At 36.7% G+C, this 15868-nt stretch overlaps 2 protein-coding genes across 2 annotated transcripts; one reads left to right on the forward strand and one right to left on the reverse strand.

Moving 5' to 3' along the window:
• Positions 1 to 4271: 4271 nt before the first annotated feature.
• LOC308503777 (olfactory receptor 5M5-like) lies at positions 4272 to 5210 on the reverse strand (the record flags this gene model as incomplete). The annotated part of the gene is made up of 1 exon (XM_081063436.1): positions 4272 to 5210. One exon carries the CDS (start codon positions 5208 to 5210, stop codon positions 4272 to 4274), a length of 939 nt encoding a protein of 312 aa, XP_080919562.1.
• A 9184-nt stretch (positions 5211 to 14394) lies between these two features.
• OR5P3 (olfactory receptor family 5 subfamily P member 3) lies at positions 14395 to 15333 on the forward strand (the record flags this gene model as incomplete). The annotated part of the gene is made up of 1 exon (XM_081063435.1): positions 14395 to 15333. One exon carries the CDS (start codon positions 14395 to 14397, stop codon positions 15331 to 15333), a length of 939 nt encoding a protein of 312 aa, XP_080919561.1.
• Between the last annotated feature and the right edge of the window lie 535 nt (positions 15334 to 15868).

A 15868-nucleotide genomic window follows, 5' to 3' on the forward strand; every position in this document is an offset into this window, starting at 1 on the left:
TTCTTGCCCTTGTACGTACACATATGAGAAACCTCCAGTCCTTCCTAGGTGAGGATGAACCAGAGGTGGGCTGGAGAGTACTGGAGCCTGTCTGCTCCACTGTTCTATCCCTGCTCCTCTACCAAGTCCAATGTGGTCAGCAAACAGGGTTGCCTGGAAGGAGGGGCAGAAGCTGCAGGTTGGTAGGTGTCCGGGTGCCAGAGTGGTCAACACACCCAAGCAAAGAAAGTGAACTTGTAGGAGTAAAAACCTTTTCTTTGAGACAGAATACCTTCTAGAAACTCTTCGTTAAAACAAGCACTTGCAATGGAGTAAGATTTAATTAACTGATTTTTAAAATAAAGATGATCTTTTCCTCATTCCAATTTGCTTTATCTTCCCAGAGATGGAAGTTCTAGTTATTTATAAAATGTTTGTAGTTTCACAGCAAAAGAAGAAGAGCTTGGAAGAACAGGCTCAATCTGTTACCTTCCCCAGAGCCTAAAGTCCCCAAGTTCTGACACGGGTACCTCCCTATCTCTCTGGAGGATCCACCACTGAATTGCAAGTGGGAGCCACGCTTAAGCACTGAATTAACATTTTCCCATCCCACCTTGCTCTCTAAGAAGGCTAGAATTATTTATCCAAGGCAGAGTTCAAAATGTGGGGGCACACATTTAAGATTTAAAAATTCTTAAGATTCTGAAATACTTATATATATCATATAATGTGAAAGAAAATAAATACTTGTCCTCTCGCGTTTCCTTTTCCATGATAAATATAATCAAAAATCCTTTTGGCATATTTCTAAGCACGACAAATCAAGAGTATTAAATGAGAAATGAGAAATTTAAATTTAAGCTGATTGAAAAATTCAGCACTTTATGTGCAAATGAGTACAAATTTGTGTGTAATATGCAAATTTCATGTTTCTGTTAGATTTTTTAAAAATCACAATAGATTTTTTTTAATGGAAATTGCCTATGGGGTGAATACTATTTTTTAAGATTATCAGAAAGGAAAAAGGATTTACATTTTATTTAAATGTGAGGGCAGTTTTATTTTCATTTTCAACAAAATGTTGGGCTTTTAAAATCTGATAAAGGTAAAAATTTTTATTATTTTTGTAACATTTACTTATTCAGAAGATATTTGTTTTATTTTGGGCTAAAAAACTAGTATAATTGCTATGACTATTGATTGAAACAGCCTTACTTTGTAAGTGAACAAAGATGCATAATCGTGTTGGTGTCTCTTAGGGCTTAAAAACTGTCATTTTAATACTACATGTGTGTATAGTGTGCTATATATTTTTAAAAATATATATATAATTAATTGAAGAATTTTCTTACTATAAGGCCCAAATCATACAGGTCAATTTATAAGACTAAGGAGCCCCAATGAGCAAAGAAATAGAAAATATTAGCTCAAAATTTAGCTGATTCAGACAGACCCTTCCTCATACCTCTCTTTGCTTTTTAGGTCTTTGGGAAACTTAGGAAAACATGGATTTATATCCTTCATAATCTACAAATACAATATTCTCAATTTTCTGCTTTGCTTTATAGGAAACCAGGGAAGCACATGAAACAAAGCAGACAAATTCAATTGCTGAGAAGGCATTATGGAGAAGTCCTATGACATATTTTCTTCAGTTTTCTTTAAAAATAACTGAAGAACTAATGACATGTACTTTTAGACCAACCAAATATTCCTTTAAAAATATGAGTAAACTTCATTTGCTGAGAGACATGTATTAAAACATGTGATACATATTTACTGTTTTTTATTTTCTCTTCCTAAACTAAACTGATTTGGAAATAGTTTGAAAAAGAAATTTAAGAAATGGGTATGGCTTTTTATTTAAAACACAGTTTCCCATCTAAGTGTTGATACCTGCTCATATTCTTTACCTCAATACAGTAACGGTCCCTTACCTGTCATGGTCCGTTGACAACTCTAAGTACTACTGTGTTTCCCCAAAAACAAGACCCAGCCGGACAATCAGCTCTAATGCATCTTTTGGAGCAAAAATTAATATAAGACCTGGTCTTATTTTACTATAATATAAGACCAGGTATAATATAATATAATATAATATAGTATAGTATAGTATAGTATAGTATAGTATAGTATACTATAGTAGAGTAGAGTAGAGTAGAACATAGTATAGTATAATATAATATGATATAATATAATAACGGGTCATATTAATTTTTGCTCCAAAAGACACATTTGAGCTGATTGTCTGGCTAGGTCTTATTTTCGGGGAAATAACGATGCCATCTACCCAATACATACACCAACTTCCAGATGCAGCTCTTTCATTGGCCAGGTTATGTTGTTGTCTCTATGTCTTCCTACCACAAAAATGTTAGCTTTGCTGGGGGAGAAGGGTATTGAAAAACACTCTTCCTGTCAAAACCCTAGTAATTTCCTTCTCTCTGTTACTTTCCAACCACAGAGTCATTACTGGGCACTATGTCCACCCATCCATTGGAATTAGGAATAAATACAGAAGAGTTCAATTTGGTTCAGCAAATAGTTATGATGCATGTGTTCTGTGCCAGGAGCTGTGGGAGGTGCTAGGGTTCAGAGGGAAGAGATAACCTGCAAAGTCTCAAAGAGCTCCTGGCCTAATAATCCTCTCTCACATATCCTTCAGCATTATCTTCCCCACTTTGCTTGCTCCTCTCTTCATTACCGGTGCAAGCTGTGCTACCTCTGGGGCTTGCTTCATACATTTCCTGCCTCTGTTCCTCTGGTATATTACTTTTCGTTTTAACCACAGCCAACACCTCATCCCCAAGTGTTTAGCATATAACTCAACTCTCCAGAAAGGCTTTCTGAGCTAAATAAGAGAAGTTATACATATTTAACTACTTTTATTTTTCTAAATTACTAATCACAAGTAGCAATAAAACAAAGATTCCCATCATATTATCTGCAGAGTTAATTAGGGGGCAACAGGGACCCCCTTAGCTTCTTGATTAATTTTAAACTTTTTGTAGTCGATTGGTGATGTATGTTCTTAGTCATAAAAACAAATAAGTCAAAATAATAATCATATTTAAAAATAGTTTAAGGGAAAAATCTAATGGTTTATGGCAAATGTGTGTTTCTCAAGAATTATTTTTAAAAGAAGGGTTAGAATTGAGACTTACAAAAACCATACAGTGCTTATAGTCTTACCTAAAAAAAAACAAAAAACAAAAAAACCTAAAAGAGACTTTTCTTTTACCTATCCCCACCAACAGCAAGAACTTACATAGAATTATCTCCAAGAAAGTTGGAATATCAGATAGTGAGAACAGAAATAAAGTATATGGGAAATGTTGTAACTGTGAAATTTTTCTATGTTATCCAAATTATTTAAGATGATAATTTCATTTTTCAGAAACATTCTTGGTTTCTGGACAGGTTGCCTCAGGAAACTCTCAGCTCTTTCCCTTTCTTTTTCTCTCTACCTCTCTCCCTTTCTCAAGTTTATGTATGATTCCCTTCCTTGCCCATCCTCCCACTAAAAGAAAATCACTATACCTGCACTTTCCAGAGACTAGAAAAATTAAACCCTGGTTATTGAATAAATGACCACTTTTAACATCTCTGAAAGTATCCTAAACCCTCTCTAACTCTTCTAATTAAACCTTCTGTTCTAAACAAACAATAAAATAAACCCCACATTTAACTGATTCATAGTTTTTAAATTCTTTCCTCCCTTTTTATTGCTGTAATACTATTTTTTCTATTGATCGTTTTAAGCATGCAATATTTCAACTAAATTTAGATTACATAACCTTTTATAATCTGATCTTGAAACTTCACCATCGATAGCCATGTTATAAAGAAATAAGATTTTAAGACTAACAAATGCTTTGCTACTACATAGCGTGTTTTAAGCTGGAAATGTGTCTAAGAACATAGATATTTATGTGTAGGTTTTGTACCTAGCTTCATTAATTTAGAGTTTCACCCAGAATGTTGCTTTTTAGGATCGTTTCAAATTTAGAGCTCATGTTGTCACTTAATTGGTAGTAAGCCACTTCATTTTCAACATATGAAGAGCATATTAACGGTCTAGCTTGTAAACTCTGATTAGTCCATGATAACTGGTTGGATTAAATATTACTACGTCAAGCAAGTGTCCAAGTACTTTTGGTCATTAAAAAATCCAAACTGGATTGACTGTTTCCTTCCTGATAGGATAGCAACTGGCCTGCTAAATTTCCATGAGATTGGTTATGCTGTGTCAGCACACCGTACTTTCCCAATGCTACTTTCTGATAAGTCACTCACTGTGACTCTTTGCCCTCTATCATCTTTCTCAGGGTGTCCTTTACTTCTGTGTTTCTCAGGCTGTAGATCAGGGGGTTGAGCATTGGAATTACAAGACTATAAAACACAGAAACCACTTTGTTGTACTTCCATGAATTCCGTGCTGTAGGTTGCCACAGGTACATGAAAAACAGTGTTCCATAGAAGATGACGACCACAGTGAGGTGGGAGGCACAGGTGGAAAATGCTTTGCATCTGCCTTGGGAAGAATGGATTTTTATAATGGAAAAGAGGATGCAAATGTAGGAGATGAAGACAGTCAGGAGGGACCCAGTGAGGTTCACCGCAGAGAAGATCAAGAGCTGCTTTTCTTTCCTGTGGGTGTCAGAGCAGGAGAGGGCAAGGAGAGGGGGGTCAGCACAGTAGAAATGATGGATGACATTGGAGCCGCAGAAAGACAGCTGGAAAGTCAGAACGGTCTGTACCACAGCGTTTAGGAAGCCGTAGGTATAGACCCCTATCACCAATTCCTTGCAGACCCGCTGAGTCATAATGGCTGTGTAAATCAGGGGGTTGCAGATTGCCATGTAGCGGTCATAGGCCATAGTGGCCAAGAGGAAGCACTCCGTAGTGGCAAAAGCACCAGAGAAATACAGCTGGGCAAAACAGCCAGCGAAGGAGATGGTTTTGTCCTTCACCAATAAATTTTGCAGCATCTTGGGCCCAATGGAAGATGAGTAACAAACATCAATGAATGCCAGATGGCTGAGGAAATAGTACATGGGGGTGTGGAGCCTGGAATCCACCTTGATGAGCAGGATCATGCCAAGGTTTCCCACCAGAGTGATGAGATAAATTACCAGGAACACCACAAAGAGAGGAAGCTGAAGCTCAGGACGTTCTGTGAATCCCATGAGGACAAATTCTGTCACTCTGGTATGATTGCCTCTCACCATTTTGTTCACTCTCTTGTTGGAAAAAGAAGAAATAGGGCTTCAGAATGATTAGATACTTAAAGACAAGCTTCTTACCTCTTTGTTCCAGTACAGATGATAGAAATTGGGCTTTACATCCCAATGGCTAAAGGCTATCATTAACCAATGGCCTTTATGCTGTTAAAACAGACTCAGAAAAGTCTGAGCTCATTCATTTTCTCTTTCAATGGAGATTGACAAATTGACCACTTAAGTTGCACAAAGTTATACTCCCAACAATATTGTACAAGAATACAAATTTTTTCACAAACCCAGTTTTATCAAATTTTAAACCTTTGCCACTGTGAGGGTGAATATTGGTAACTCATGTCCTCTTGATTTGTATGTTTTTAAAAATTATGATAGGAGTTAACATTTTTTTTCAAACAATTATTTGTACGTGTATTTCTTTTTCTATGACTGGTCAATTCAGTTCGTTTGCTAATTTTTTATTATGTTGTTAGTCTTCTAATCATTTTATTTAAGGGGCTCTTTGTTACGGAAATGAGCCATTTGTTTGATGCAAGTATGGCAAATTAGTTTTTGGTTTGTCACTTAATGTTGGTATGGTAATTGTTCTTTTTGCTATGTAGTATATTTTAAATGGTTTGATATCAAATTTATTAATCTTGTTCTTTTTGAATTCTGGTCTTTGTGACATGGTTAGATGAGCCTTCCTCAATTTATTAGGTTGGGGCAAAAGTAATTGAGGTTTTTGCAATTATTTTTAACCTTTTAAACTGCAATTACTTTTGTATCAACCTAATAAAATTATTTTAAAAGGTAGCTCTTGTTCTATTCTAGAACTTTACTGGCTTTCATTTTTGCATTATAATCTTTGACCTATCTGGAGTTTAATTTTGATATAAGGAACTCTTCATTTATTTCTCCAAACAGCTAGTGAGGTGTGCTAATGCCATTTGATGGTGAAATCATTTCTAGTTGATTCTGTTGATTTACTAGTCCAGCCTTATTGTAGAATAAAACATTCATGACTAATTGGGTCAGTTTCTGATTCTTTTTCTTTGCAGTCTCTTCTAGAACAAGGACCAAACATTTCAATAATATAGATATGTAATTGGTTTTAATATCTGGTAGCAAATTTTCTGATTATTCTCACATGTCTATTTTCCAGATGAGCTTTGATATTATTTTATCAAATTCTAAATAATTAAAAAATGCTGTTTGTATTTAGAATGCCATTGCATTGAACTGGTATGAATTAGCGGAGAAACGACAGCTTTACAATCAAGTCTTCTTTTCTACGACTAAGGTATGTTTTTTACTTATTAAAGACTTTCATAAGTAGAGTTTCAAGTTTTCCTTAAACTTTACAGATAAACATTCTACACATTTCTTTAAAGTCTATCACTGGTATTTTATCTTTTTGTAATTATTGTAAACGAAATCTTTTTTTCCCCATTTTGTGGGTTGAGTATTATTTATATATAGAAAAGCTATTGATTTTTGTAAATTAATTTTATAACTATTTTCTTTACTATAGTTTCCTATCATTTAAAGATCGTTTTTTATTTGGTTCTCTTGGGTTTTTCAAATACAAATTCATATAGTATGAAAAGGATATGAATTTCTATATAGTATCTCTCTTTCCTTTCTCTTCTCTACTCGTATTGGCTAGTACTTCCAGAACAATATTTGAAAAACAGTGACAATGGTGGCAATTTTTACCTTTCAACTTCTTAAAGGATGCTTCAGGAGTATAAGAAGACTCTCAGGTGTAATAAACAGGGAGCACAGCCTGTGCGATGTAACTGGTGTTTCAGAAAAAGAAGCATTAAAGAACCAAATATTTGGTGTTGTTAAAAACAGGCTCCCTAGGAGCAAGGGATGCCTTTGACATTGGAAAGGGCCCATGGCAAGAATAACAAACGGAGGTCTGCATATCATATTCTTGATATGCACAAGTTAAAAAATAAAGGTAACAAATTATTATGTTCTGCCCTCCCTCTTTAAATATCTTTACAATAATCTGGGAGGGAGAACACTTGGGATTCTTGGAGTTCCTTGATGGAACGAGGTGGTGAAGAGAACCTGTCTCCAGCCCATACACACGTGGACATGGCAGCCTGCATGTACACGCTCTATTCACATCCCTGCAAACGTCAATCCCTTGGCTACCTTTAAGGTCTAGGTATGTGAACATTAGCAGTGTCTTCACCCTTACAAAGGTGATCTGGTAAAGAGACTCTTATAGACTCTGGGAATAAGCTAGAGGCCACGTGGGCAAGGGATTTTAGGGTCCTGTAACCTAGATGATGGTCTAGAAGGGGTGGATAGAATGGACTCGGGGTGGGCACCTGTCCCATGGGATGTAGTGCAGTAGAAAGAGGCCCAGAATTGCCCTAAAGAATGTGGCTAAGGTAGGGTCCCTTTTGTATAGACCTAAGGGTAGTACTGCCTGTGAGTGATAAGAAACATAGGTAGAAATGCATGTCGGGAATAGATAGTTGAGGGCTCTTACCCATTATAAGGAATTTGGTCTGTATCCTGTTGGGACCAGGTAGGCAGACTTTGAAATGAACCGAGATGGTCACTGGAAGATGGAAAGAACCTCAAAATATGGAAGGTGGATTAGAGCAGAGCATTTTAGGAGGGAACAATTGAGCAAGAAGTTGAATCAGAACAGCTCAGAGCATGTTTGGGGGACTATGAGCATCCTTTTGGGTAAAAGCAAGTACACATGAAAGAGATTAGTAAAAAACAAACTGGATGGGGGTAGGGTGTGCCATATTGTGAAGAGTTTCCCATGCCAGGGAGATTTTAATAACTAGTTCGGTAGTAAATATAGACCCATTAAACATTTGAGCAATAGAACAACTTGACCAGTACTCAGCTTTGAGGGAGTTAATCTGGTGGTGTGTGCAAATAGATTGAAGGGAGAGAGCTGTCAGTTGGAGTACCAGCTAGGATGTTTTCCATGTAAGAGATGATAACGATTTGCACTAAGGAAATGGAGGTAGGAAGGAAGAAAGGAGATGGGAATGAGAGATCCCCCAAGAGCTGAGTCTGTGTCACTTGGCAATTGACTGAAACTCAGTTTTCAAGTCGAAGAGACTTGCATAATGATAACCTAAGAACTGACAATTTAATTTAATTTTACCTTGTCTCTTTCGTAAGGAGATCTGACACAATTTAAACACACACACACACAACCAAAATCAGTATTACAGAATTCAAAAGTTGAAAACAGCATTGAGGGAGAAAAATAAAAGCAAAATTTCCCACTGTGCTTATTGAACAATGTCACTGTTAGAAAGAGAAGGCCTGAGATGGGAGTAGAGTAGGAGGGAAGGGCGTTGAATTTGGTTTGAGGGGATGGTGACGTCTATCACACAGTCAAGAGCGGGTGAAACTGACTTAGGTGTCATTAATTGACGGAAGTCAGCCAAAGCTGTGAGAATTCATGAGCTCATTCAGGAGAGAAAAACAGGTGATAACAAGGGTGCAAGGCTAGACCTTTGCGAAAAGTGTATCTTTAAGGGCTGGGGAGAGGAACAGCAGTCTTAGATGCCCTGAGATGTTCAGGCTAGCTGATATCAGGAAATGGTAAGGAACCTTTTAAATATGGCCATTTGTGACACTCCTGCTTATGGTAGATGTCACCTGTTTCGCTGTGGTCCTTTGCTTCTCAATAATAGCTTAAAACAAACCCAAACCTTGGGATCTTCAGGCATGGAAACAATCTTACTCAGTCAAATGTTTATTCTGGATTCTGTGCCATCTATAGGCAGGAAAACATTTTTTGGAAATCATTTTTAGAATTGGTCAAGTATTCCTGCTCCTCGACTTACAATGAGGTTATGTCCTGATAAACCCATCGTAAGTTGAAAATATCATCAGTCGAAAATAAACTTAACATCCCTAACTTGCCAAACATCATAGCTTAGCTTAGCCTACCTTAAACATTTGCAGAACATTTACATTAGCCTACAGTTGGGCAGTTATCTTGAGTTTCGTCTCAAGAGTGATTGCCTTCCTTGTCTTACCAGAAACAAGAGACACAGATGGGTGTTTTGTACACATGATGGCATGCAGAAACACAGAACACAATAGCCAAAAAATGCTGGCAACACAGTACACTGTAGAGCACCGGCTATTTATCCTGTGATTGTACAGCTGACTGGGAGCTGTGCCTCACTGCTGTTGCCCAAAAGGGAGTATACTGTACCACATATCGCTAGCCTGGGAAAGATCAAAATTCAAAGTATGGTTTCTACCGAATGCATATCGCTTTTTCACCATTGTGAAGTCAAAAAATTGTAGGTCGAACCATTGTAAGTTGGGGACCGTCTGTATAACGGTTTTCACTTCAAACTGTGACTGGGTTGGTTTAGTAACAGGAATGGTTTAACATCAGTGGAAAAACCCAAGAATCCAGTGGCCAGATTCCAGTTTTATGTAACAGCTCCTGTGTGACAGACTTTTACCATGGTAGCTATTGTTGATATGATTTCATGTTTGCCTCTGAAATTTCTAAGACATGGTTAATGCATTCTAATTTCTAGATAAAAAAATTTTATTTTTCATTACCTAAATATTTATTCATCATTTATCCTATGAGGATGGTTTTCTGCATTTCAAAAAACTTCTAATTTAATGCTCTTGCTTGAAAGTTTCAACCCAGTACATACTCTGATTTTCTTCAAGGGTAATTAAGATTGAAGCTTATTGATAACATCAGTGTTTAGTCTATTAGTTCTCAGAATATAATGAGACCTGATGACAAATTCCAGGAAAAACAAAATAATAAATCTCTAATAACAAATATTTGACTTGTAATTTTCTACCTAAGAGAAAATTAACGGTTCCTTTAAAAGAAATACTAAGTATTGAGATTTAATTATTCTTAAAATTGATAATAACCAGTGATATTTGCATACTTATAATGTGCCAAGACACATTCTATTTTACATACATAATTTTGTTTAAGACATAATTATCGTTTCCCTCATTTTCTTAATGAGGAAACTGAGACATAGAAATATTCAGTAGTTTTTTCAAATTCACAAAATAGATAGAGGAGCCAAGGATTTGAAACCAGGTAGTCTGATTCCAGACCCTCAGCCTAAACTATAATGCTCCCCACTTATGATTCCTCATATTTATTCATTTCATGATCTCTCTTTTATTTATTTTTTGCAAATTTGGACTCCTATGAGAAAATTATAGGCATATTAGGATGAGTTCAGTAACGATTTTCCTTAGTTCCTTCAAACACTTTAAACATTTATTGTTATGTTTAACTAATATAGTCAACCTCTGATAATTTGGAGAGTTGTTTTGTGTTTTACCATTCATTGTCTGAACGATTCAAATAACTTTGGTTGAATAACCTAGGAAATATTCTTAACCCCTGGGAATGGAGAGGCACATGAACAGCTCTGAGAATCTGATGAAAACTAAGTATCTCTTCCTAGGAATGTTTCACTCATACATAATTTTGCATGTAATTTCAGGGCTTAAGGAGTTTATCAGGTCCATGCTATGGTTTCCTCATTGACTAATACACTGATAAAACATCCCAGCTTTTCCAAGTAAGAGTCAACCAATCCTTCCCCATTTGCTTCTCTGAGAAGCAAAGCACATCTGTCCTAATGCCCTGTCCTCTTTACAGTCCCAGAACTGAAACCCTTCTTTTGGCTGCCTCGTAGTTTTTACCACGACAGTCTTAGAAATGAATACAACTCACTGAGTACCTATCACAGGATTAGTACCTGTCAGTCAGGATTTCCAACACCCAGCAAACATCCACTCAGAGTGTTTCCAATCAGACAAACAGGCTTCTTCATGTCTTGCTGGAAGGCTTGGTTTCTGTGTTCCATACCAACAAACCTGTGAATATTTATAAAGTTAAAGTGTAATGAGTATGTTGTTATCTCTTGTTATTCAAGAGCTTCCTGGGTACCAAGGGAACAGTTTATGCAGAGTTTCTGTGAGATACTTTACATTCGATTTAAACCACCCTTGGGATTTAAAATCCCTGAATCATCCTGTTAACTGTTGATCACTCAGATTATGATGCTTTGGTGCATGTTCTCAGGATGACTCCCAGTCCTTGGCTGCTTGGAGACAGACTTCCTGTCCTTGGCAGGGCGTCTGCAATGGGTAGCCTTGACGTGGTGGCTGGGACAGGGGCCCAGTTAATGTTTTTGTAGGGAACTAGGTAAGGTTATGCAAAGACTGTATGACTAGGATACACATATGGGACATTTTTGCTCGCAAAGAAAAGTTGGCCTTGGCTAGCATGTTTATCACAACAGACGGTGTAAGAGAAAAATAGCCTTCATTTTTCCTACTATTACAATTTTTCCCATTGAATCAATTAAGGAATAGAACCATATTCAAAACCATGTCAGCAACGAAATGTTCTAATGGTTCCACAGGCTCCTTCCCTTTCTCTCTCCATTCCCCATCCCCCTCTGGATTGCAACTGGGGCGATCAGTACCACCTGATGTGGCCAGGTCAGTTTTTCATTGCATTAGGTCTTCTCATGGCCACTAGGGAAGAGAGATTAGAGCCTGGTCCTCTAGGTCACTCATTACAGTGATTTAGCACCACCCTTAAAGTATTGCTATGAAGAACACTGCCCTTAACCTTGTATTCAAAGCAAGGCAGAGCTAAGGTGAGAGATTCTCCAACTAGAAAGTGCATTTTCTGTCTCTCAACATTTCCCAAGTTCATTAATTCACACCAAAGAGGAGGAAATTGGAATAGATGTGTTTGTGTCAGACCTGGAGACATAGTTCTAGTGGCTTTTCCTAATCAATTTTGCCCTTGTAAGTAACTTGTAGCAGGTAAATCTACAACTTTTCATTCTGGTTAGAGGGGATAATTTCTAGGCTATATATGGTGTAGAATGAAATGTAAGTTTGATATTAAAATATGGGGTGCTACTGACTTCTTCACACTAAATTTAAAGCATGATAATAGATCAGTAAAGATGAATGAATGATAAGAAAATAAGATGTTGGTATTTGACTTTTACTGCAGGTGTGTCCTCTTCCCACATGGAAAGACACTCAAAGGCTTACAGAACTTTCATTGCTAGTCTGAATCCTAACAATCTGTTCTTTCCTGTTCTTTTCAGTACGACTTTATGTGAAAAATGTACTTTAATGACCAACTGCACACCTAGAACTACAGCATTAATTGACTAATTCATGTTTCAAAGCTATTGTTATGTGCTCGGGTTCCTAATTGTCTCCAGAAGTTTTAAGTTATTCCAAGCAAGTATAAGTAACTGTGAGGATCTTTTTGTGTCATACTTACGCCCAATTTGAAAATTTAAATTCCTTTTTTTGCCCATGTTTCGTATTGCTTTTGTGTTTGTTATTGTACTATTATTGTTTGGATACTCCTCCCCCAAGTACTTAATTTGTAAATGTACAAGCTTAAAACATACTTTGTATGTAACTTGAAAAGAAGACAAAAATTTATATACTCATCTCCTTATTATACAACTTAATATAATGATATAAACTATTTGAAAGCTAAAAAATGGAAAAAGATATAGTATATAAACATTAATGAGAGAAAGCAAGAGTGACTGTATTAATTTCAAATAGTGTAGTTAGTCTTCAGAGCAAAGAAAATCACTAGAGACAGAGAGGGATATAACATAATGATAAAATTCTTGAAATGCTATTGTGCTATTGTACTTTATAGTCCTGCAAGATGTTACCATTTGGAGAAACTCAGTAAAGGATATATGGGATTTTTGTATTATTATTTCTTACAACTGCACATGCATCTACAATTATCTCAAAAAAACATTTAGTTAAAAAATATAAAGGTGGCATCATCTAGAAATGCATACAAAACATAAGCACTTATTTTTTCCCTGAAGGATTTCTATTTTGAAATGAAAATATATCTGGTACACTATCTTATTCTTTGAGTCCCAAAACAGAATGATATAGCAATCCATACAAATGTTTCTTAAAGAAAACTAATGCGCCCTCAAAAGAATGTTTAGGTAGACAAGACATGTGTACCTATAATTTTCTCTGTCCTGATGGATTTTCGGTGCAATGTTCACAAACAAGTAATGTGCTCAAGGGGCTAGATCCCTAAAGACCCAAATCTCATAAATATAGCCTTGCTCTACAGTGACAATTCTTTGGCATTTGTCCTTACTGTGGAAGTGCCAACATCTGCAGGTAACAATTTTCCTTTTATATTGATACAGAAATGTTTTTTTCTCATATTTGCATTAGAAGTTAAGGTGTGGTTATTCTAAGGAAATCATCATTTGTTGAGCATCCACTTAGCTCTGTGACTCATGCTTGCTGTTATCACGTGCATCATCTTATTCAACAAAATAATCCTATGAGCTATATATATTTTTAACAAAGAAAGTAATGGAGAGTTGAAGAGTTCATGTCATTTGTCTAAGATTCCATAGATAGTCAATGGCAAAGTTGGAATTTGATCTTAGGCCTGCATGGCTCCAAAGCTCATGGATATTTGCACAATACTTTGCTTCTATGTCATACTGTTGACTCTGAATTTGTGTCATGCACATTAGTTTTCAAAATTTTAAGCTTTCATTCAGTCTTGGGTCCATACTTAGTAAATAAAGTTCTGGGTCTGTCCTAAACAAAGATAAGGAAGCTTGGACTTTGAAATTCAGACTCATAATTACAAAGTTTTCATAATATGGCATTCTATTGTTTAGTTAATTCACATATAATGTTATTCAAGCATTTCTGTTAAGAATAAAACTGTGACACACACAAGCTGAGCACATGGCTGGATGCTGTGTGTGTGTGTGTGTGTGTGTGTGTGTGCACATGCAATCTTCTTGACAGTGAATATTTTAAGAAAAAATAATATTATTCTGAAATTTTAGTTGATCTCTATTGTTCAAGGAACACCTAACAACATGATGTAAACATGAGTTAAGCTGGTTAAGTTAAAAAAATTTTTTTCTGAGTATTTCTGGCCTTGTATCAATAAAGATATATACTGTCAAGTTTTACAGAAGGTACTGTGTGTGAATGCACTTCGTACCAAATTTACACTAGTCTATGTTTTTGTAATTTATTATATAGCCATTGTAAAAATAAGTATGCAAATTATAATATTTTCTTGTGTTCTAATATTCACTTATTTTGCTTTCAGTGGACACAATTTCCAGTGTAGATGGAGACTGGAAACAATACAATTGTGACAGAGTTCATTATTTTGGGGTTAACGGAGGATACCTCAATTAGTGTCATTTTATTTGTTGTGTTTCTAGGAATCTATGCGGTCACCTTAATGGGCAACATCAGCATCATCGTGTTAATCAGAAGCAGCCCTCAGCTTCATACCCCAATGTACCTTTTCCTCTGCCATTTGGCCTTTGTAGATGTTGGTTACTCCTCATCAGTCACACCTGTCATGCTCATGGGCTTCCTTAGGGAAGGAACCTCTATCTGTGTTGTGGGCTGTGTAGCCCAACTCTGTTCTGTGGTCACATTTGGGACATCTGAGTGCTTCCTACTGGCTGCCATGGCCTATGATCGCTATGTGGCCATCTGCTCTCCCCTGCTCTACTCCTCCCACATGTCCCCCAGAATCTGCATTCTCTTAGTGGGGATGTCCTACCTGGGTGGATGTGTGAATGCTTGGACATTTACTGGCTGTTTATTAAGTCTATCCTTCTGTGGACCAAATAAAGTCAATCACTTTTTCTGTGACTATTCACCACTTTTGAAGCTTTCCTGTTCTCATGATTTGACTTCTGAAATAATTCCAGCCGTCTCTTCTGGCTCCATTATTGTGGTCACTGTGTTTATCATTGCTCTGTCTTATGTCTACATCCTTTTCTCAATTCTGAAAATGCACTCCACTGAAGGGCGTCACAAAGCCTTTTCCACCTGCACCTCCCACCTCACAGCAGTCACTCTGTTCTATGGAACCATCACATTCATTTATGTGATGCCCAAGTCCAGCTACTCAACTGAACAAAACAAAGTGGTGTCTGTGTTCTATACGGTGGTGATCCCCATGTTGAATCCCCTCATCTACAGTCTGAGGAACAAGGAGGTTAAACAGGCCATGAGAAAATTGATGGCTAGAACACACTGGTGGTCCTAAAGTAGTCTGACTTTAATAATAAACACTGTACAATGAGGACCTCTTCTGCAGATCTATGGATAATGTACTAAGTACATTTCAGTGTATATTTATAGTATTCTAGACTCAAATTTCATTGTGTGATTCTCAAGAAAACCTTCAATTTAAAGAATAAATGTGCATTCACTAAGATAGAAACGTGCAGCAAAAAACATTTGCTTTATCCTTACTTTACCCAACATTTCTTGCATCGACAGGAACAAATATTTTCAACTAAGTTCTATGCTCTCTTAATGCAGTCTTTGGAATTAACAGCTGGAAGCATCTGAAACTCCTTAAATGGGAAATAAAGAGTAGTGTTGCCATCCAAGATCTTGTCATCTGAAAGAGATGGTGTCCATGGTGTACAGAGAATGTAAGGATTTAAATCAGTGATACTGGTAGTTGTAAGGCTTCTATTGTCTGGTGATCTGAGTGTGACCAACAGTATTCCTCCCATAGTACCTCTGCAGGTGAGTCTCTTCAAGCCAACTCAGATTATATCCGAAAGCTCCCT

The sequence above is a fragment of the Rhinolophus hipposideros genome, assembly GCF_964194185.1.
Source record: "Rhinolophus hipposideros genome assembly, chromosome: 10".
In the NCBI taxonomy this organism is placed as follows: Eukaryota; Metazoa; Chordata; class Mammalia; order Chiroptera; family Rhinolophidae; genus Rhinolophus; species Rhinolophus hipposideros.